Raw genomic sequence first — 22,592 nt, 5'->3', positions numbered from 1 at the left:
ACAATCAGAAGTTTCTAGAGGATGTGGAACTACTTTGTTCCCTGTCTACTAACGATGACTATAAAAGCCCAAGTTCTCAGCCCTGCCAGTTCAGTGAAACTGAAAGGTAGTAAATTCAAATCTCAAAAACAAAAAGCATTTTATATACAGCATGCGTATAAAGAATTTACAGAATTTACTACTACAGACTGTAACAGAGGCCATGGTTGTAAGGAGGCCTATGACATTTTCAAAGATAACAAACTATCTAGAGTAAATTCAGGAAAGGAGAAATTTAGAAGGTGCATAAGTGCTTCATCTTACACAATCTCTTGATGATGGATGAGACCTTTTTGGGGATTATTTTCTCTGTTGTAACTTGTCTTGGTCACCATCCGACAGGAATTACTAGACCAAAAATCTGAACAAATATAGCAATTTCTGTGTTGCTCACTTAAACCCGAGAGAGTCTGCTGACCATAAAGTGCACCAAGGGTTTGATCTAAAGCACATCATCCATCACTGATGCAGTAAAGCTGCATGCATTCTGTGGGGCTCTGAAAAATTGCCCAATGGGCAGTTGGTTTGCAGGGCAGAGATGTGTACTCTTGGGTAACGTGGCATTGGCGTACAAGGCCCTGCATTCATTGCTCTGCTCTCATTTGCCTAAAAGAATCCCAGATTGTGCAACTCACGCACCTCCTGCTCTTCCTTTTAATTCTTTGCTCAAAATCCCGTGCAAACTTCCTCTCTTATCCTATTTATAAGTATACATAGAAACAAATGTTTTGTAAAGATGTAAGAGGCATTCTTCTTTATTCCCAGGGGCAAATAAAAACTTTTATTTTTAGCCCAGTTTCCTAAGGAAATGAGACTGATGCAATCACATTGTCTATTTGTCTGTCTATCAAATTGGCCCCCTTCCCCCCTTCCCTCTCCCCATCAACTTCTCACCATTAATTTCTTCCAGCCAGATCTGAAAGAAACACAAAATTCTTTCAAAAGTGTTAAATGCACACAAGTTTTATGAAAATCAGTGGGTGGGCCAGAGGAGAGATCTTATCAGTTCCCTCATGGGAGAAGCCAGTTCTGGCTGAATTCAGTGGGTGGGCAGCAAAGGGCTGTCACCTTAGGCATAGCTGTAACACCACATGATGCCCATTGCCCCCTGAAAGTAGAAGAAGAGCAGTCACTGGGCTGGGAGTTCAGAGGTACTTGGGGAGAGGCTCTCCTGGGTACTTGGCAATATTTCAGGGGTGGGGAGAGAGATATGGTGGCAAAGAAGAAAGGACGGGAAGGAATGGAGTTGTGGGATTTGTGGGATGCAGAGGGCATAGCACACTTTAGGGTTTTCTTTATACCCCAAAGGTGCTGAATGTTAAGGTCATGATCTGGGGAGCTTCTCAGTGGTGGCTCAAGGAACGTGGTAAAAAAGAAATGCAAAGCCAGTGCTAGAGGAAGGGACATGAAAAGCAATTTTGGTTTTCAGACAGCTCCTCCAACTTAGTCTGACATCTACTAATGCCTTCCTAACATCTTTACTGTGATGTTTGATTTTTTTTTTTTTAGTGGAGAAATTGGTAAGATCATTTAAGAGACTAAGCTTCCATAAGTTCCTTCCTATTCACTAATATGCTGGTCAGCAGATAACATTTAAACAAAGGGATAAGTCTCTTGTGATAGGTCTGGGAAGTAGCTTCTTCTGTTAGGGAATTCCAGCAAGTCAATATTCTAAAAATACACTTAAAACAGTATTGGTAACATGCCTTTACTTCAGTTGTCCTACTCTTCCTCACAAAACCCCAGCTACTTGTTTGCCAAATTCTTTCAAGCTTAAATCTGAGGTACCTGAGTCTGGAGTCTGGAAGGGATTCAGAACAGGTTAATGGATAAAGATGATATAATCTTTAAAAAGCAATGACCCTATTCTGATGAGCAAAATAAATAAGAACATTCTCTTCTCCCCTTTCAACTTCACAAAAAAAAAAATACAGTCTTCTTAGATAAGATGATAAAGCAAGAATCTCTTGAAATGGGGGTGGGGGAGTGGTGGGAAAGAGAGGGGATAAAAGTTCCTGTTAGTGGGAAAGAGAGGGGATAAAAGTTCCTGTTCTCCTGCAGGTGCTTACTGATTTTGGGCACAAGTCCAATTTTTTTAAGATGCAGTTGGACTTGGAGTTCATGGGAAAGAAAGAAGAGACAAGAACTACCTACATCATGAACATCTTCCGGACATATTCACAAAGTGTATGGTGTGCACAAACATGTCACCTGCAGTGCAGAGGTAGGGCTACTTGGCAGTATTTCAGGGGTGGGGAGACAGAGGTGTGACATTCTTGTGACATCCTTGATTTCTCTTGCTCTCCCTGCCTATCTCCAAAGACTGACATTCTTAATTGATGCCCTCACAGAAGGTGTGAAAGTGCAGTGCTGTTAATACAAATGGCCCAGAACACATAGACATCCAAACAAGTTTGAAGGCTGAGCAATTTTTCCTCCAGCAACTGAAATAATTTTGCAAATATTTAATATATAATTAAACCTTCTTTTCCTATCCATCCTCAGCATATAACTTTACATGCCAGGACAGAAGAAGATGGTGAGGTGGGGTAAATAAAGTAATAATGGGTAGTGTCTTTCTATTTGTAAATATACTGTCAGAAATAACTAGAGTCCCTTCTCCAAAGGGGAAACCCTAGATTTCTTCAGGATCCTTGATTCATGTTCCATGCATCCTATGCTTGTGTCCATAAATGTTTCCCTGTGATCAGCCACCATCTGCAGATCTGTGTCCCTTAATGCCAGTTGTTCTTGCATTTCTTGCAGAGATCACACCAAGGACAGACACATGCAGTCAGTGTAGTTGGAAAAGTGCACTCTCCCTCAGCCAGCTACTATTTCACATGTATTAGCTACCGGAGCCTGTGGTTTGGCATCAGCACAAACTTCTTCCTATCACAGCATTAGAAGTTGTCTAATCAACACAAAAATGGTTACCTAAGCCTGTCATAGCCATCTCCTGGTTAGTGTGGTGACCTGTTCGTGCACCAGGTCCTCTCTCTGTTTTTTTACAGCAGTTTTGGGTCAAATCAAGGTCTTCAGAGGACTCCAAGGGGGCAGAGTTCCCTATGCAATAATTCTGTAGCTGCTGCTTATCACCCCTGCTCTAGATTTTGATGCAGTTTCACAACCCTGCAGCACCAGAAACCTCAGCTGGCAAGGCCTGATGTAAACAACAGCTGTCAACATTCAGCAACGTAAGCAGCATAATTTCTTTGCCAGGACTCATCACTGTCAAGTAAGGGTTAAAAAAGACCACTGCTGAAATGCCCTTCATGGTCAGAGCCTTCTGTGTGCATCCTTCTGAAATAACATCACAGTCCAAAACAGGAACAGCTCTTTCAATGGTGCAGTATCCATGCCTGGGCAGCAGCTGGAGAGGACAGGAGACAAAAAGCTGAATCAGAAGTACTTTATTTTTAGTCGTTTAATAATGGACTAGGAACGTCTGTGAGCTGGGGTTGAGGAAAAACAAACACGTCTTTCCACAGCACAGGGGGAAAAACATTTCCTTAGGTATTTCATGCTGGTGATAATTTGAAGTCCTAGCCACTCTCCCAGAACTCCTCATGTGGACTTGCATCTAGAATTGTGAATTAAATGTGTGCCTTTGGGCATGTTGGGTTTGTCTGGATATCCACATCCACATATGTAAGCCAAGGTAAATCTTACAGCAAGAAATGGGCAGAAGTATAACTTGGCAAAACTTGTGTGGCAGAACTGAAAGCAAAGCATCAAGTTTCCCAAGTCCCAGGGCTGCTTTGCAATGAGAAAAGGGCAAAGCAATAACACTACCACCTTGATTTCAGTTTCTCCATTAGCTCACTGGTTTCACCTTGTAGGTATACAAAGTACCTGTATGGATGTGCACATTCCTGTACTTTTGTAGGTAGGGTTTTCGTCTTTAGAAGATGACATGCCCTAGAGCAGGCTCCTCAGTTTACAACATCCTTCATCTGGCCAGAAGCAGTTGCTGCAGCTTCCACAGACCATGCCAGGTCAGAGTAAACTCTATGTCCCATTGGCACAAGGCAGATAGACTGAGAGCTACTTTAAGATAATCTGATTGCAAGGCAATACTTCAGGAAATGCTGTTTTGTTGAGGTCCTGAGTCTTGTTCCTGGACAACATAGACACTTGTGTGACAAGCCACTGTGTCTTTCAGAAGACTTAGTCTGTACCATGCGACTCTCTCATGAGCAACTCTCATATATCTACCAAGGTGAGTATAACCTTGCAAAAACAAGCATGGAGAAATGTCAATAGTGTGCTTACATAAATGGTTTCAACCGGAAAATTTGAGTTTGCTCAGTGTGGTTTATTTATGATCTGAACATTGAGAGCATTTCAAATGTCTACTTGATCAACAAAAGAAGAAACCACTCTGTATTTACACAGTCTTGTACCAACCTCCCCATTCCCAGTAACTCTTAAACCTGTGGCTATTTTCAACCAAAGGAGAGAGAGGGATAGAGGCCTGGAAGAGATGGAGCTGTAAAATCTCCATTAGCTGGAGACCTGGTGGAGGGGAAGGACTCTGCCATGGAATCTGCCCTCAGTTTTGCTGCCCGCTCTCTCAACTCTAACCAATTTTCCTGTTCTCACTTCTTGGCCATTTTGCAGCTGTGTCAGACCAGCTGGCCCCACCAGGGAGGCTTTGGGAGATTGTCTGAACCACGCTGGGAGGAGGGGAAGCAGGAAGCATTGCAGGAAGGAGGGACTGAAGATGTAAAGGCAACCATGGGGACATGGAGAGAGGGTACAGGGAGACTATTATAGTAAGGGAGGGGCAGGTGAGCAGAGGCTGTTAGAGGTTTTGTTGGTTTTGCTGGCTGCTAAATCCTCTTCTTTGACATGTGAAAGGAATGTGAAGGTGCAAGTCAACAGGAATTAATAAATAAACAGTAGTTATCAGTGCTTTTCAATTCCAAGGGATTTATAAACATTAATGAACCTTCATGAGCTGTTGGACAGGTATTTAAGCTGTATTCCATTTTCACAGATAAGGAGATGAAAGCTCTGGCTCAAGTCCAAAGTTTTCAAAAGCAGAAACTACTTTTAAGAACCCTCCTTGATGCTCAGCATCAAACCTCTGAAGGAATTGATTTCACAGTTGTCATCAATGTTGATTATATTTAATCATCATTGCTATTTACTTCTGCAAAGCTGGGTCTAAACATGCACACTCAAAAGCAGTAATATCTTTTGGAAATTTAGGCTCTGTAGGTCTTTTGGGTTCTCCCAAGGTGTGTAAGGAGAAACTGGTTCATGAGAGAAATAGATATGCAAAAATATTTTTTTTCTATTGCACTATGGCAAGAATGGAAACAAAGACTTTGCTGGCCTAAGACACTTAGAGAAAAGGCAAAGTAAAACAAAGATTAAAAAAAAAAAAAGAGTTCAAGAAAATCCATTCCTCTGTGCAAATGGGAAAGGAAGCAGAGCATGTTTTCAAATCTTTCTACATCTCCCATAAAGACTAGGCAGATGGTTTGGGTGCATTTCTGTAAGTGTGTGATGAATATTTTATCCCTGAAAGGAATAGAAAACATGAATGTGTATGTAGTCACCAGCTTCACTGAGTGAAGAAACAACAGGACTTCATCAGAAACCATGTGATTCGGTAATTGGTGATTTGGTGATTTTTTTCTTTAGAAAAGAAAAAAAAAAATATCAGTATAATAAAAAAGGGAAAGAGAGGTGTAGTTATTTTCTTTGGAATCATGCATTCCCAATTTGAATTGTTCTGTGGCCATGGAAAGACTAACATCTTGTTAGCCTACCTGCAAAAACATAAGTGGTGAAAAAGCCTCCAAATTCTGTTAGAATGGCAGGTGTCACATTTAAATTAGCCAGCAGGCAAAACAAAAGGAGATCATGGAGCTTTCACACAGAATATGGCAGTCAGGTAGAAGCAGAAATGCTGTGCTGATCAAAGACAGCAAGTTCAAACCCAGTCCTAGGCATGTGCAGCACGATTCCTACCCAGCAAAATCAGCAATGCAGTTCAGCATAGCTTTGAGTGTCATAGTAGGAAGATGTAAGAATCACAACAGGAATGCTTCTTTGGGGATCCCCAGTGCATAAAAAAGAGGAAAAGGTTGCCAGAAAAAATATGTTAAAGGTGCCTGAAAGGCACTCACATACACATTTTAAAACTTGTCGCAATGTGCTGACACTTCTGCAACAACCAGGCTTGTGCTGTGACACAGTTTTTCCACTCCTGCAGCTGGAACTCCCCACAGGTATTTTGAAATGCTCAGAAGGTGAGCAGAAGTGGTGGCTCCTCCCTACACCTTCTGCTGCACCACCATGCCCAGCACAGGCAGCACAGGCAGTCCCAGCACACTCACCCTGATGCCACTTGGGTGATAATGTGGTGCTTCCACCCTTGGTGAAAGGTGCCAACTGTCTGCAGCTGCCAGACAGGCAGGCAGGATTCACAAAAAATGGAAAACAGTAGAGCTTTATGTAGCTTCAAACTGGTTGTAGGGTCCCTGTGTGCACAGTGTTATGACAAATCCCATGGAGAACGGTGTCACATCTTGTGGCATACAGGTGGGATAGAGACCATCATGACCTCAAGGGAATTAATATGCTTTCATGTGTTTCTGTTATGCAGCTCTTGTGAGGCATCTCTGACTGAGAAAAAGGCACAGTTAATGATTTTAAAAGGCCTTACTGTCCACACAAGTTGATATTCCAGAGGATCAAAGGAAGAACAGGATAAGCTCCTAACAAGAAACTCTGGTTCCAAATGCAGCCAAGAAAAATGGAAATTCTTCCAGTTTCCTAGGCCATACTTTTAGCTAAGGCAAATTGTACCCAAATCCAACAAAAGACAGCTATGGTAGGAAAACCACTGCCCATCTTCATGCAGAAGCAAGATGGGGCACTAGAAACAGTGCTGGCATACTTTTGGAGGTGGTTTAGGCTTGGGATTTTTTATTCCCCAAATCATTAAAGTATTGCTGAACTCCTGGAGACTTTTGATCTTGAAAGATAAATTAGTATGGGAATTTTGGATCAGGAAACAGTGCTGGAGGAAGCTGCTGCTAACAGAAGCCATTCCACTTCAGGCTTCCTTTGAGACTGCCTGGCACAAGTGAATGCCAGCAGCTGCATTTTTGGTAGCATGTTAGGGCAGCAAGACCTTTTTCCTATCAAGGTAATTTGCTATTGCTGCTGAAAGACCATTGCTCTACAGAAAGCTGCAATTAGAAAGGGGGCAGGTTGCAACCTCTGTTCAAGAGGTGTTGTCCTCTCAGCTCTGGGCTTTTCACCTTGTCACAAATTATGGAGCCTTTGCACCTTTGCTTTTGATTCTGCCTCCTTTGTTCCTGTCTCTGCTAATTTGCTCTATTATTTAAGGTCTTGTATGTACCAAAAGGTAGAAAAATCACTGGCTGCCTGATTCATTCTCCCTAAAGAGCAGAAATGCATTTTAGGAGGCCAGCTCTTCCATTCCCACTACACTGCAGGGACTTTTGCCAAGCCAGAAATAAATTGTATTCTTGGAATGCAGTTTCTTATACAGGGCTGGCCATTCCTTGTGGTGGTGTTCGCAGGGGTCTCAGGATGAGGGAAGAGATGAGGATCTGACTCTAGGTTTCAGAAGGTTTGATTTATTATTTTATGATAGATATATTATATTAAAACTATACTAAAAGAATAGAAGAAAGGATTTCATCAGAAGGCTAGCAAGCAAGGAAAAAGAATGGAATGATAACAAAATCTTGTGTCTGACGAGAGAGACACAGCTGGACTGTGATTGGCTATTAATTACAAAAAACTACATGAGACCAATCACAGATCTACTTGTTGCATTCTACAGCAGCAGATAATCATTATTTACATTTTGTTCCTGAGGCCTCTCAGCTTCTCAGGAGAAAAAATCCTGAGGAAAGGATTTTTCATAAAACATGTCTGTGACAATTCCTCTTCTTTTGTACCAGAATAATTTTAGTGTCTTATCTCAGTGTCAGACAGGGTTGTATATAAGAATCCTGAGAGGATGGGGTCTACCCATAGCGATATCTTGAGAATGAAAATGAGGATGGGCAGGGAGGGTATCCTGGGCAGTAACTTAGAAATACCTTTTTCTTTCCATCATAACTCAAGTAATTTACATCTCCTCCCAGCTTCCTGGGGTCACCGCCACTGTGCTGAACAGAGGTCTTCTGCACCTACTGAAGGTGGGGAGGAAAGCTGGTGTGACTGAGCTCTGGCTGAGTGCAGACACATTCTTGAGCACTGGTGGAGAAGGTGTCAAGTAGTATGCAGGGCAAGACAAGGCTTCACTCCCTTGCTGTTCTTTGGAGAAATGGTGACCATTGAAGCTCCTGCCTTGTGTTCCTCTCTATCACCTGTGTGCTCTGCAGGGATCTTCTCTCTATGAGTAAAAGGCTAAGGGATTGTTTTTCTCATCCAATGTTTTGGAGAACTGGAAGTTTAGTGAGATGAGAAAAAGCTGGAGTTTACGGCCTTAAACCGCATGTATGTATTATTTTAATCATGTGCCCTGAGAGAGGCTGTTTTCATAGGAAATGTTTGTTAAACGCCTTAAAATGTGATGACCTTTCCAGTGTCACAGTAATTGTGTGGTTCCCAGAAGAGCTTTGCCAGTGCTAAATTGCAGAAGTGGGTTTTACAACTGGAAGTGAGGAAGTGATGCTGGAAGTAAAATAAGAAGTGGAATCAGCCACATAATCATTTTGGATATTGCTGTTCTATTGCTGGTACTTGAAATATAAAAATGCACATTATAATGTTATTAACAGGGAAAAAGCCAGGAAATATTATTGCATAAAACTGTGAGTCAAGACTTCTGATATGTTTTTGCAGTGTTGCCTACAACTTAATTACACTTGCTCTTGACAGTGTATTATATCTTCTTATATCTTCTTTATTGCACAGGCATTAATTTAATCAGAGATAATGAATGAAACCTCTAGAATTAATTATAGGTTGTAACAGTTTTGTTACTTTGCTAGAACAGGCAGGAAGACAAAAACATATGGACCTATAAACATTAACTGGCTTTTGCAATCTAGCCATTACAGGAGAAAGACAATGAAGATTAAATTACTTGGAGATGAAGCTGAGAATGCTCAGGCAGTTTCAGTGTTTCTGAAACTCAGCAGTTCTCAGTGTAGAAGACCTTGACTACTACATTTCTGTGACCCTTTCAAACCAAAAACTACCTTGTGTTTGAATCTATTCAAATATCTAAGCTCGAGGAACTGCTTTTGCAAATTCCTAGGGTCTGATCTGTCTGGCAGGAGGGGTCTTTGCAGTCCTGTTTCAATGGAGGCATGCTGCCAGGATTTGGGATCTGCGTGTGAGCTACCGTGATTTCCCTTTGGGCCCTCTCATCTCTGCCAAACTTGAAGTGGACTTTCTGTGAGTGAGAAGCAAACATGGCTCCATTCCAACAGCACAATATCTGGGAGGGTGTCTGACAGGAAAAAACCTTGCAGAAGAGCCTTTCAAAGCATCTTTAAAAAATCCCCTCTTGTAGGGAATTTCTTGTGGAGAAAAAAGTCATTACCTGGGCTTAAAAGGCAGAGGGTATCTTGCTTGGTTGCCTAATCTTTCTGATTACAAAGTTAACATCAAAGAGTAACGCCATCATATATTAAATTATTTTTCTTATACTATTTCTAAAATGTCTCTAGTCTGGTCCTTGGAGTGCTATTCACTGTAAAAAACTTTCAGATCAATCTGATTTGCTTAGGAAGCTTAGTACTTAATCTAATCTTCCCTTTTTTTAAAAAGCAACAAACCCCAAACCTCTCATGGTGTGTTTAGTGAATCACCTTTTAAATGCAATAAATACATCATCGTCTTTGTATTTAACACACAGGTTGTTGTAGGCAGCTATTTTGTGCTTCACTTCAGTTGTCACTTTCAGCTGAGCTACACATATATCACACCACAGCAGTGTGAGTTCACAAGTCAGCCTTAAACCCTTAATAATTCCCGGTGTCCTTGTCTTTTCTCCACTACATCTACATTTTTCAAATACTGAAGTAGTCTGAAATTAATATGATATATCAGACTTTTGTTGAGGAGGACTATTATCTACCTGGTCTTTGATAGGGATTTGTCTGCCCCATGCAGGAAATATAATCCTACATTATGTGGAAAGCCTGGCAGTCTGGGCAGTGGGGTATTTTGGATCTTGAGAGTTCTTTCAAGAGTGAGCCAGTGCCTGGAGCAGCGTGCTGAGAGGGCTTAGGGCTGCCACTGGGCACTGACCCAATGTATCACTACATCTCTCCTTTATTAGGTATAGGTGAGAGATAAAGTCTTTTCAATATGGTGACTCTGAAGACTTGTGGCTTCATTTCCTCAGAAAAATCCCTTCCCTGCTCTCAGAGTGCTCAGTGGTTTTCAGCCCGGTGGCTGTCGATCTCTGCATTGCCAGATGGCTTCAAGGGGACATGCCACAAAGAAAAGTAAATGTACTGATGCCTGCAATCAAACTGGTCTCCAGGAGGCTGAAGCTGCAGTGGAATATTTTTGGGGCAGCAGAACATAAAGGGTTGAAAACAGCAGTTGTTGATTAATTTCTGTGAGGTGTGGGTTTGTTGTTTTTTTTTTTTTTTTTGTTTTTGTCCCCTGAAAGAAGTATGTTTTAGTTATTTTCTCCTAGATGCATTAGCCAACAGTCAGAATTTCCAGTGTTATATTCACAAATGTGTATTATTTCCCTAGCATCCTAAACATTATTACTCTGCACCCACTGCTGTCTCTGATATGTCCAAACTCAAGATCATCTGACAGTTTCAGCAACTCTTTCTTGGCAATTGAATCAGCTCACTGATCAGGGCTTTTCAGACGCTAATAAATGTACAAGTTAAAGAATCAAAACTGGAAACATGGTTGGAAACATGATTGGACTGTGCATCTGCAGAATGATAACCAAATTCCAGCAGTCACAATATGACAAAGGAACTAACCTAGTTAAAACCACATTAATAAATGAAAGTTTTCAACTAGTTTAACTAGTTAAAGCCATTCACTCCAGAAAGTCTGACAGGAGTCAGGGAGGGAGCATGGACAGCCTGTTTTTGTGGCAGCCCATATGTGCATCAGCTGCAATCATGCACCTGCATGCCCTGGAACTTATCCTAGAGCACTGGACACTCACAGTCTCCCAAGTTTGTTCAAGTGTTGCCAGTCCCCTCTGAGGATTTGGTACCTTCTGCAGAGGGCCAGCCAGGCAGGAGGCCCAGAGCACCACAGCTGACTCTTTCCTGCCATCATTCATTTTATGCACAGGACGTATTTGCCTTCCTTGAGCACCTCAGTGACATCCAGAATAAAAATTATATATCTGTTTGATGGATGAAAAAGGTGAAGTCGTGTGAAGTTAAAGGGCATGACTAGTGCTGGGAAGGCAGCCAGTGACAAAGGCAAGAAGGAAAAGCAAAGTTTTCCCTATGACTGTTTCCTATGCTGTCTATACTCTGTTTCATGGATGCTCAGAATCTCTGCAGTTTATTCTGGGTATTACTGATGCTCCAATATAATCTGAATGGCAGACTGCCTTGTGCTACTAGTACTGAAATTTAAGAAAGATACATAGCATCATAAATAACGCAAACAGTCATTTCAGAGTGTGTGCTTAGGGTGGTGTAAGGCCAGAAACCTCATTTTCTTTCTTCTCTTTCCTTTCAAATACATCTTTATTTTTTAAAGCTCTTTTTCTTCAGTCTAGTAACCTTCAGTACCTTCAAGAAAATGAGTAAGATAGTCTTATCTTTTCTGGACTTTATCAGAGAATAAATAAAAAGGTATATAATTTCTCACAGCACTCTGATTTTTTTCTCATAATCTACTAGATTCCCATCCTCCTTGGTTTTATGTACCTTCCTAGACACCAGCATTTTAAAACTATTGCTTCACAGGAGACTTCTTCAGAAGATCCTCAGATCATCCAAATCCTGTTCAAATACTGGTTGTGAAAATAGTCACTACATTACTGTAGGACTTTCTTAATGAAATAAACTTACTCGTAGCTGTTGCCAAAGACTGTCTAGTTTTCAGGTATAAGCTGTGCCTCAGGATGTCAGGGACTGCCATGTCCAATGCCATATTAGGAAAAAAGTAGATGCATTCAGTGGATGCATTTATCACAATATATATTCAAAAATGCTTTGTTTTACTCTGTCATCCTGAATAAATTTTCTCTCACCTCATCCATCCCCCTTTTGCTTCTCTGAAGCCATTTCTCAGAGATTCATTTTTAATTATATGCCACCAGTTCTGTGTTGGAAAAGCTGTGTAAAAAGCATGAGCGCTCCCATTTTGATTGAACATTTGTTGGGCCAGCTTGGATGTGCTTCCAAAGCCCATGGCTCTGAAGGAGTCCTGTTGGTGGGGTCCAAGAGAAGCTTGTCTCAGGGTGTAAGTAACACAGGCAGGTATGCATGACACTGGATCCTCAACTGCTTTTCTCTTTTGCTAACTCTCAAGCTCAAAAGGATATCAAAGGTCAGCAACTTGTTTGGTTCTCTTCTAAATTGTGTCTCAAATCAGCTGCCCAAAACCGAAGACTGAATGTAAAAAAAGCCCCAAAATCAATAACTGAAATTTATATTCAAATATCTGCAAAGGGAAGAAATATTCACCATCTCACTTCACTCACTCACTTCCAAGCATTTAAACTTTCAATACTTATATATCTTCAGGATAGTTTTGGGGGCAGGGGACATCTCTGAGCTATTCTTATCCTGCAAGAGCATTTAAAGTAATTTATCCTTAAGTTCTCATTAATTTTTAATACATTATTATGTGGATGTCCATCTTCTCCTTTTGACAGTTTTATTTTTATACCAGACAAAGTGCTTGCTTGCTATTCTATGTATAGAAATGAAATCGTTGCTTTGCACAGAAATTGTAAAGAACGCAGATTACACAGTGTTTACCAGATTGCAGCTGAATACAGATTTTTGACTATTAAATGATCCTACTGGCAACTCAAAAGCAGTCCACATGGCCACCTTCCAATTCCCAGCTAATAATTACTGCTGGCTGTGCTAAGTAGCGCACTGCAGCACTGGTACCTTTCAAAAAGCTGGTACACAACTCGTGTAACCATAGGCAGAGGTTGGGAAAGTGAAGGTCTTTATCCCTAATCGAATTCTCTACTTAGAGGGATCTTGGCTGAAATTTAGGTGTGATTTAACCCACAGAGACTGAGGTCTTTAATCTAGAAGAGGGAGGGTTTGCAGCCTGCTAATTCAGTTGTTGTAAAGTAATTATTTAATATTTGCAGTTAACTGGAAAAGGAATGTGACAGAAAGAAAATACGGTGGTCATATTTTAATCATAGAATAATAGAAAGAGTTGTCTTGCGAGGGACCTTAAAGATCTAGTTTCAACCCCCCTCCCGCGGGCAGGGACACCTATTAGATCACGTTCAGAGCTCCATCCAACCTGTCCTTGAACACTTGCAGGGATGAGGCATCCACAGCTTCTCTGGGCAACCTGTACTAGTATCTCACCACCCTCATTAATGACAATCTGTGCTAATAAAAATGTAAAATACAGTGTCAGAGGTTTACAAACATAATGCGCTGCAGCAGTAACCATTTGTGCCGGTTCACAAACGGTCCTGTCAATAGATCAACCGCAAGCAACGACGGATTATTTCTTAAAATGAGAAAAAAGACCGAACTGCAAAATTAAGATTCTGACTTTTCCTTTGCGATACGAGGTTTCAAGCATCGGCCTTTAAATACCAAAGCAGCTGCGGGTTCGCGCTTTAGGCTTAGATCTAGAAGGAAATAGGAAGGCAGAGACACCCCCATCCCCCCAAGCTCTCTCCAAGCCCAGGACACCCTTTCCTTCCCGCACTGCTGACGGCTCCGCGGCGGGGACCTGCGGGGCACATGCCGGGGGTGCGGGGACGGAGCCAGCCGCTGTAAAACACAGCGGGAGACGCTCGGCTGCGGTCCCGGCGTCAGGGCATCCTCCAGGACCCCGGGGTACGGCGGCAGCCTCAGTGGGCTCTATGTGGGGCTCGGGACGCCACGCGACTCCCGAAAGGGCGAACCTGGTCCTCCCCTCCGCTCCCTCTCCCTCCGGCCGCAGCGCCTCGCCGTCCCCTCCGACGGTACAGAGCAGCACAGCCCCGCCGCACAAAGCCCCCGGCTCCGCGGGAAGGGCGGCCCGTGCCCGGGCTCCTCCCCCGGCCCCTCCCCGGCGGCCGGGCCCGCGCCGAGGGAGCCGGGGCCGGCGCCGCGCAGCCCGCGGGGGGCGATGTGACCCGGGCGGCCGGGTGCGGTGCCGTGCGGGGCAGGCGGGCTCGGAGGGGGGACACAGCGGGACTTCGAGCCGGGGGAAGATGTGGCTGAAGCCCGAGGAGGTGCTGCTGAAGAACGCCCTCAAGCTGTGGGTCACGCAGAAGAGCAGCGGCTACTTCATCCTGCAGCGGCGTCGGGGCCACGGAGACGGTGGCGGCCGCTTCACGGGTACCTGCTGGCGCGGGGGGTCGGCGGGGCGCCGGGCCGGGCCGGATGGCTGATCCCCTCTGCGTCTGCCCCACGGGAACTTGGCCGCGCCGGGGCACCCGCCGGCGGGTCGGGCTGCGGGAAGCGGGAGCGGCCTCTTTGTTCGGGCCGTGCACGGGTGGCCCGGCTCGGCGATAGCGGGGGCTCCGCGGGCCCCCCGCCAAGGGCGGTGCGGAGGCGGCCGCCGGCCGGGAGGTGGGGGCCGCCCCGGCTCCCCTCGAGCTGCCTGGGGAGCAGCTTCGCGTTTCTGTAGCCTTGGGCACCGCCGAAGCCACTTTTATTGTTACTTCCCCGCTCTCCCCTCGCGATGGGTTTCTCGGCGTGACTGAGGGCGGGCGCGGAGCCCCTCAGGAGGAGCGGAGCCGGTGTCCGTGGCCCGAGGATGCAGCTGGGGAGAGCCGCCCGGGGCTGCAGCCCGCGGGACGCTGCGGAGGTCCCTGGGGCCGGCGCTGAGAGGTGCAGGGATGCCAGGGGCACACAGTGGGATGGGATACCCGTGCCCCTCCGGGACCGTCCGCGACCTGCGGCTCGCCTCCACTTCCTATAACGAGAGCTATATTAAGTACACGTAGGACTCCTGGCTTTTGGACGATACATGACATTACGGGGCGAGGGTTGTGAATTCACAATTGTGGTAAAGGGGCGAGGGTTGTGAATTCACTGTTGTGGTAAAGTGTTTTCTGTCTTATTTTTTGCATGAATTCTGCTACGGGTTATGGTGGCTGTAGATCGGGCATGTTATATCCATGTGGCACTCCAGATACGTGTAGTGAAGGATATGCACGCAGAAGGATCACGCTCTACCCTCGCAACAGTGTGGATCCTTGAATAACTCCAGCGAGAATGATGTGTTAGGCTGCACTGACGTTGTAACGTAGGGAAATTGGGCCAAACTTTTGGTTCAAAGACAGCAGCAACTGAATTAAAATAAACAGTGCTTTGGAGAATTAATATCGTTTAACAGTGTAGTTCTTACTGAAAAGCAACCGAGGCTGTTTTGAATATTTTAAAGTGAGAAGTTTTAATGGTAGCTTATATATTTGAAAGAATTGTCAAGTATTTTCAAAATCAATATTTTCTGTGGAGTTTAAGAAGCTGCATTACCACATTCGGTATTTATTTTATTAAAACCTTTTTTTCCTGAACTGCTGACCCTTGCCATTTGATAATACTGCTTTCTGCATTGTTGCCTTTTTTACTTGGATCTTATCCTACCTGTCCATAAAGTGCACAAAACTTGAACAGTGGCTTGGTAGATTGCGTGCTGTCAATGTATCACTAATGAAATGGAAGTTTTGCCAGCGAGTTAAAACACTTAACCTCCTATTTTCTTCTGCCCGCCTGTTTGGAAGTCAAGCTGCTCTTTTGTGACAGTAAAGACGATGTGGATTAATTTTCAGAGTTAAAAATAGCCGTTTACAGCTGCTTGATTTAGGTCCAGGACAATCATGAGGTTCAGTTTTACGAATGTTATTGCCTTATGCCTGAGCTTTCACTACAGAAATTTGCAGGCTTAAACCAAACAAACTGCTTTTCTCTCTGGTCAAGTTTCAGGTGAATCATTTTGCTGAATCTACAGTGCACAGGCTTGCTCAAATCTCTTTTGGCTGGCAAAGGAAAGCCACTCCTGTCTTGCACATTTTCCAAGGGAACTGTAGATTTTGATAGTCTCTTAAACCATTTGGAAACGTTTGTATTTAAAAGGGCTTAAGAATTTGAATCCTAAAACCAAAATGCAGGAGTTACAGAGCATTAGATATGGCTGGGGTTAGACAGTGTAATTTTTTCCCCAGTTTTTACTTGCAGTGAAGGAAATGGAGATGAGTGCTGAGAAACAGCAAGGCTTTGCTGGTGTGTGTTTGCTTTCAGTGCAAAACTTAGCTCCTGCTTCTTGCTTTATATGACTATAGAGACACTTAATTAGTACCTGTCTTTTCCAAGCTGGCAGAAGGGCAGTAAATAAAGCTCTGCCACATTTCAGAGTATGGTTTACCAAGTGGTAAAGCCAAAAGCTAGAAGTTTTTGTTTGTTTTACTGGGGAAGCAAAGCTTAAGTGAGAACAATATCCAAATCTGTTTTCCCTTTAATACCTTGATTCCTGGCCAATTGCAGTTACATTTTATGAAAAGGAAGAAGTTTCAAAGATGTGAAGATTCGGTACATGAGATAGGTGCTGCAGCAGAAGAGAATCTCAGCTCCTGCAGGGAGCAGGAGGCTGAAGAGAATCTCAGCTCCTGCAGGGAGGAGGAGGCTGCATATCTTGAGGCTGTGTTAGACCTATGTAGGATCACCAGAACAAAACTCTGAGAATGTTAGATTACATACAAGTGTAGATGGAGCAGCTGACCCCCTGTGACATAATTTGCTTTCAGCAGGGTGGAAGGGTGTGATGCCTGAGTTGCCCTTGTGCATGTTGCCGCAGCATGGTATTTGCACTGAACCTGTGTGAGGACATCTGTTTTATGGCCCAATTCTCATATTTGCCTGCCTCTTTCTTCTAGGACGCTTCTTTGTTCTTACCAGGGCATTTTAACTATTAGGTAAGAGTAAGTTAGCACAGCTGGGGGGTGTGTTTTATGTGGATTTAATTCCTGAAGAATGCACTAAAGATGGTCTCTTGCACAAAAGTGCTTTTCCCCCCATATCTGTGTTTCTTTGTGTACTGTGTTTTTGTCAGACGCTGAGCAGATGTTTGTGAGTGAGAGACTCTATTTCCCACTGTTATTTAATTTGTGTCCTAGGGCAGTTCCCTAGTGCACACTGGGCTTGCCAGCAGAGGGTACAAACAATGATGGGGGTTGTATTTAACTCTTCATTACTTGACCAGTCTCATTCTGGTTTTTGTCTTCCTTAGGGATATGCTTTTTCAAGTAAATGTTTAACTTGCTCCTTTACCTGGATCTCTTCTTGACAGCTCTGCTGGTCAGAGACTAAATAAGAAAATCGAAAATGTTTAGAGGTACTTCAAAAATCTGAATTGTAATTTTTTAACTAATGACTAATTTTAAGTTATAGATTTAAACAATTATTTAACTCATCAATATCTATTAATTTTGGGGTTTTCTTTGCCTAATAGAAGAGCACTGTAGTGATCTCTACAGGAAAAGATTTGTGATGTAGCCATGATTCAGATCAAAGTTTGATTTAATACTTACTGATGTCTTTGGTTCTGAGGTTACATATTAATTATAAACTTGATATGGCAGTAGTAAAAATTACTGTCAAATGCCTTGTGGTAAATACTGCAAGATGGTTTAGCCTTTAGATTAATCACTACTTTAATTTTTAGGAAGAGATATTGAAACCTTCATGTACCTTCCTCTTTGATTAGCTTTCTGCATTTTGACAGCAAAACTGCTTGTTCTGGGATATGTTGGGAAGGATTTTATCACGAGTGCTGGAGTGAGGGTAGTCTTTCACTCTTCCCAAGCAACTAGTGTTGAAGTTTTTGTTTATACAGTACTTCACATTGCACACTCTTAGCATATAAAAACCCACTTAGCAACACTTGTGAATCTTTCCCTTTATAAATAAGGTTAAATAAGACCTTAAAATGAACTCTTGTTTCAAGCAGCTTTTTGTCTGGTTGAGATACAGTGCTTCTTTAACTTCTTGCTTGAAGTAGATCAATAAAAATATGTTTTGTTCTTGTTTTACCCATGATTTTAATTTAGCGATGATATTTTTCTCTACACTTGTAGCTTTCATTTTCAGCTTAGGGCACCTTTCAAGGTGGATATAGTTTTGCATCATTTGAAACTTGCAGAGGACTAATATTTTAAAAGGAAATTAATTTATTTTTCAGCTCTTACAAAGCTTTTTGGTTCACAACTTTAAATATAATAGACTGGCAGAAAAAAGCATCTTCTGTATATGACTCTAAACCTAATTATTGATTTAATAAATATAAATGGGGTAGGCATGGTAAATACATTTCCAAGCTCCATCTTAGGATTTAGTTTTTTCTTTTAAATAATTTTTTTGCAGGGCAATAGTTTTTGAACTCATCTACCAGGTACCTCTTGGTTGTGAGTGGAGAACTGACTAGTCTGTGTGATAAGAGCTTTCTTCCTTATTTTCCCTTTGCTTGGGTGTTAGTTTTTATAAGGCATTTAGAGAAATGGTTACTGATAAGCTCTGGAAAATTTTCCTGGAAATGAAAAATTAGAAGATCTTTTGCTGCTCTTTCATACTCTACTGTCCAAGCAGTCCTGTAATCATTGTCAATAGCTCAGCTTTTAGTGACCCTGCCCATTTCCCAAGGTCTGAAGTAAATAATTTCATAATGGAGTCTATTTCTGGGAAAGGCAGCAGGAGGACCACAGTGGATGAAGATTCCTGCAGCTCAGATGGGGAATTCATCTAGATTGCCCCCGTTCATTACATTGTAGCAGAAGAGGGTCCAAAATACCTGAAGACTTGGATTTTTAGTAGGGAATGCAAATAAGAATCCCCATAGTATTTTTTTTTTTTTTTTACTTTCTGGAGATGTAAAAGGTAAAATGAGTAGCCTTTCATATTAAATGAATTACTCATTATCAATTATCATAATCAGTATTAATTATCAAAAATATAATAATTATTCATTATCAAATAGAATCATATTAAAAGGCCTATCCCAATACAATTTTCAGAAAACTGTTACTTTTTTGTCTTAATATATGTTCAGGATACCAAAATAAGTCAGTCTCAATCTGAGCACAAATGAAAAAAAACCCCAAACCCAACAGTACACTTTCATTTTAAATTAAGCTGTTTGAGGAGAGGAAGATGCCACAATACTGATGTTAATAGAGGATATTGGTAGTGGTTACTGTCAGTATTCATGGTTTTGTTTCCTTAAGGAAGAGCTCTCTGAAGCCTTGCACAGGAAAAGGAGAAATATGCATACTTTATTGAAAGCTTGGACTCTTGTCAAAACATTATCTAGCCTTGCCCACAACTGGAATTCAGATCAGCAAGCTTTTTTTCCTTTTTTTCCTCTCTTTATTTTACTGTAACATTTTTTTAAGGAGAATGAATACTTTAAAGTGCTTTCCCAAGAGGATGGCTTCTCTGTTACAGTGTTTGGCCTAGAGGCATGATCTGGAAGGAAGGATAGGAGCAGGGTGCGAAGCTACTACCTGCAATGCTGGGCACCCCAATTCCCGACCTCAGAGCCCCCTGAGCTGTGTGTGCCCCTCTGGCCCCCTCTGTTTGCCTTTCTGGGGTGAGTTACCTGCTCCTGAGCACTACTGTGGTGCTGAGATGGCTAAGGTGAAATGCAGGTGCTTGTGTTGAAGGGTTACCAGTGTGTTAAGTGCCAGAATTAAAGGTGAGGAAGTACATATGCTTGGAAAAGGAGGGGCTGGGTTGTGTCTACACAGGGACTTGACCACTACCTTGTGCAAGACTAATCCAGTAAACACCTACAGCGGCTTTTTGTTTTCATGGTGTGGAGGCCAAATGGCACAGAAAAAGGCAGGAAAATCTAGAATGAATTGGGCTGGAAGGACCTTAAAGACCATCTAGTTCCAGCCCCCCTGCCAAGGGCAGGGACTGCTCCCACTAGAGCAGGTTGCTCAGAGCCCTGTCCAGCCTGGCCTTCAATACTTCCAGCATAGGGCATCCACACTTTCTCTTGGCAGACTGATTCAGTGTCTCACCACCCTTGTAGGAAAAAATCTCTTCCCTATAAAATAAATGAACATGTCAGTGATGGGTGAGTTAATGTAGCACTAGTTTGGTCTATTCAGCATTATTTACAGCATCTACCAAAAACGATATTTTTTTATATTCCTCCGAGTACTGGTGCATGTCTGAATAATTTACAGGGCTGCAGCAGCAACTGATATATCCCATCTTCTTGTCCATTTTCAGGTGCAAAACAGTTTCAGGTATTTTTACTTGTAACATGAGAACCAAAGCATTTGGCTCAGCAGCCTTCAAGGTTATAAAAATAGGCTTGGCTTGAACTGGACTGATGGGAGAGGACTGAGATAAGCAGCTGTGAGTGCTTTGCCATGGCAGCATGCCCACCTGGGGAAACAGCCCTTGGGGAAGCTGTGCTGGGGAGAAATAATCAGTGCTCCAGGGTGGGGATGGCATTTCCACTATTCCAAGAGAGACAGTTCATAATTCATCTCACTTCTTCCTCCTGTGTGGTCTCTCCCTCTGCATTTGTGGGTCTGACACAAGCACTTAGCATCACATCCAGGGATAGGGGAATCATGGGGATGATGGGACACCAGACCCCACAGGGAAATGCATGAACTCCCCACATATCTCATGTCCACCTTCCCCCCAGAGCACTGGGACCTAGCCATAATTATTAAGTGTTTTGTTACAATTTGTTTCTACGTACCAGTTTGAAAAAAGTCCCAATTCAACAGAAACCAATTTACCCAGTGGCAGTGTTTGATCTGGCAAGGTCTGTGCTAGAAGTAATGCAAGGGCTTGGATGTTGGGTATTTTCCTGGGTGAATAAATACTTGGAGCATTAGGTCTTTATGCTGAAATCTAATGTTGTCTGTGCTTATCTTTCAGTGTGGTGAGCCCTTATCGTTTCAGGGGAAACAGAGCCTTCCTACAACCGTTGCAGGAGTCCTCCTTCATCCTTTTTCTTATGTACTTACCCAAATAAGTTTTGCAACTCTTTTTTTTTCTGGTGGTAGAAGTGTAATAAATACTTTTGAATGGTACTGTACTGGATCAAAACCTGTTTATACAATTTTGCTGAATTCAACAAAGACAGTGTGGTTTCATTAAGCTGTTGTTATTAGCAGCTTTGCATAACTGATGGTGTTATTATCCATCAAAAACATGGATTTTAGGGTGGCCTGAGTGAAATCAACAACCTGATTTCTGAACTTTTAGAGAAATCAAATGATATGAAAGATCTAGAGATGTCCCCACTCATTTATGCTGGGGGCCACCACTGGCCAACAGTAGCTTCATGACCACTGCCCTGGGTTGTATCCTACCTTGGTGCAGCTCCAAAGCTTCCACCTTAGCCTGTAATGCCCAGGGCCTGGCACTCTCTGGGTGGGCTATAGGAGGTGAGGATAGAGACTGCAGTGGTCCTCATTGCATGTCAGCCCTGGGTCTTGCCTTGGGCCACCCTTGGGGTCATGGTCACAAGTTAGGGTTCCTGCGTGGTGGGGTGGTTGAGGCCTGATGAGAATCAGCTTCATGGTCCTTCCATCCCTCTCTCAGCAAGGACATTGGTTCCAGGGTGAGCTTCTGAGATGCCTTACAGAGCCAGGCAAGCAATCTGTGCTATTTGGTGCTGTCCCAGGAGTGCCCTTTGGCCCGGCTGAGCTTATCCTGGTTGGTGTGAAAAGCAGCTTTCTGTTCCAGCTGGATCCCAGGGATGGCAGGGGTAGGGAATGGGTACATCCATGTGTCCCTCCCTGTGTTCTGCCTGGTGGTGGGCTGTTCCTTCAGGCAGTTTGCTTGCCTCCCCTAGCATGGCTAATTGCTGCTCACCATGGCTCTTCTGAGACACTAATTGTTTGCAAATCATTGCGGGATGGAGGAAGCTATGTGGAGAAGTGTAATTAGGATTCAGGGTATGAAGTGCTTCTCTGCCTCAAAAAGCCAAGATTAATTCTGCTTTATTGAAGCTGTTCAATTTCACTGTCCTTAAAAAAAACTCCACCTTTATTTTTATGATCATGTGAATTGTTTGATTTGTTCTTTTCTCCCAATTCACATGCCTAAACAGCTTAGGGTGATTCTTCAAGCTATTAACTCTCCTTGTAAAACTGCAGCCACTGGGAAGCAGCCTGTACTGTTAGCTCTTTCCACTTCCTGGAAGAGCTTTCTCCTTTCCAGTAAGAGTACAGCTTTTTTCAGACAGCTGGGCTTATTTTTCTTTCTTCCCCCATCTTTCTCTGGTGGAGCAGATGTAGCAAGCAGCAGTGAGCTCCTAAGGATGAATTCGAAGGCATGCCTTTTTCTTCATGGTTTTGCACTGCAGCAATGCTGCTCTGTGATTGTAATTGTAAATACCCCAACTTGCTGGTTTTGTCTTACAAAAATAACCTAGTC

General features: G+C 43.0%; 1 protein-coding gene across 3 annotated transcripts in view; it reads left to right on the top strand.

The window, feature by feature from the left end:
- The first annotated feature begins 14,296 nt into the window (after window positions 1-14,296).
- Window positions 14,297-22,592, top strand: part of TBC1D8 (TBC1 domain family member 8) — a 49,201-nt gene continuing 40,905 nt past the window's right edge. For all 3 annotated transcript variants that reach the window (XM_030234338.2, XM_050971460.1, XM_050971455.1), the window contains exon 1: window positions 14,297-14,522. In XM_030234338.2, coding sequence (XP_030090198.1) covers window positions 14,396-14,522 — 127 coding nt within the window. In that variant the 5' untranslated portion in view covers window positions 14,297-14,395. The remainder of the gene's footprint in view (window positions 14,523-22,592) is intronic.

The sequence above is a fragment of the Serinus canaria genome, chromosome 1, assembly GCF_022539315.1.
Source record: "Serinus canaria isolate serCan28SL12 chromosome 1, serCan2020, whole genome shotgun sequence".
NCBI classification, from domain to species: domain Eukaryota; kingdom Metazoa; phylum Chordata; class Aves; order Passeriformes; family Fringillidae; genus Serinus; species Serinus canaria.
The sequence above is the reverse complement of the archived record's forward strand: the minus strand, read 5'-3'. Positions and strand labels throughout refer to the sequence as shown.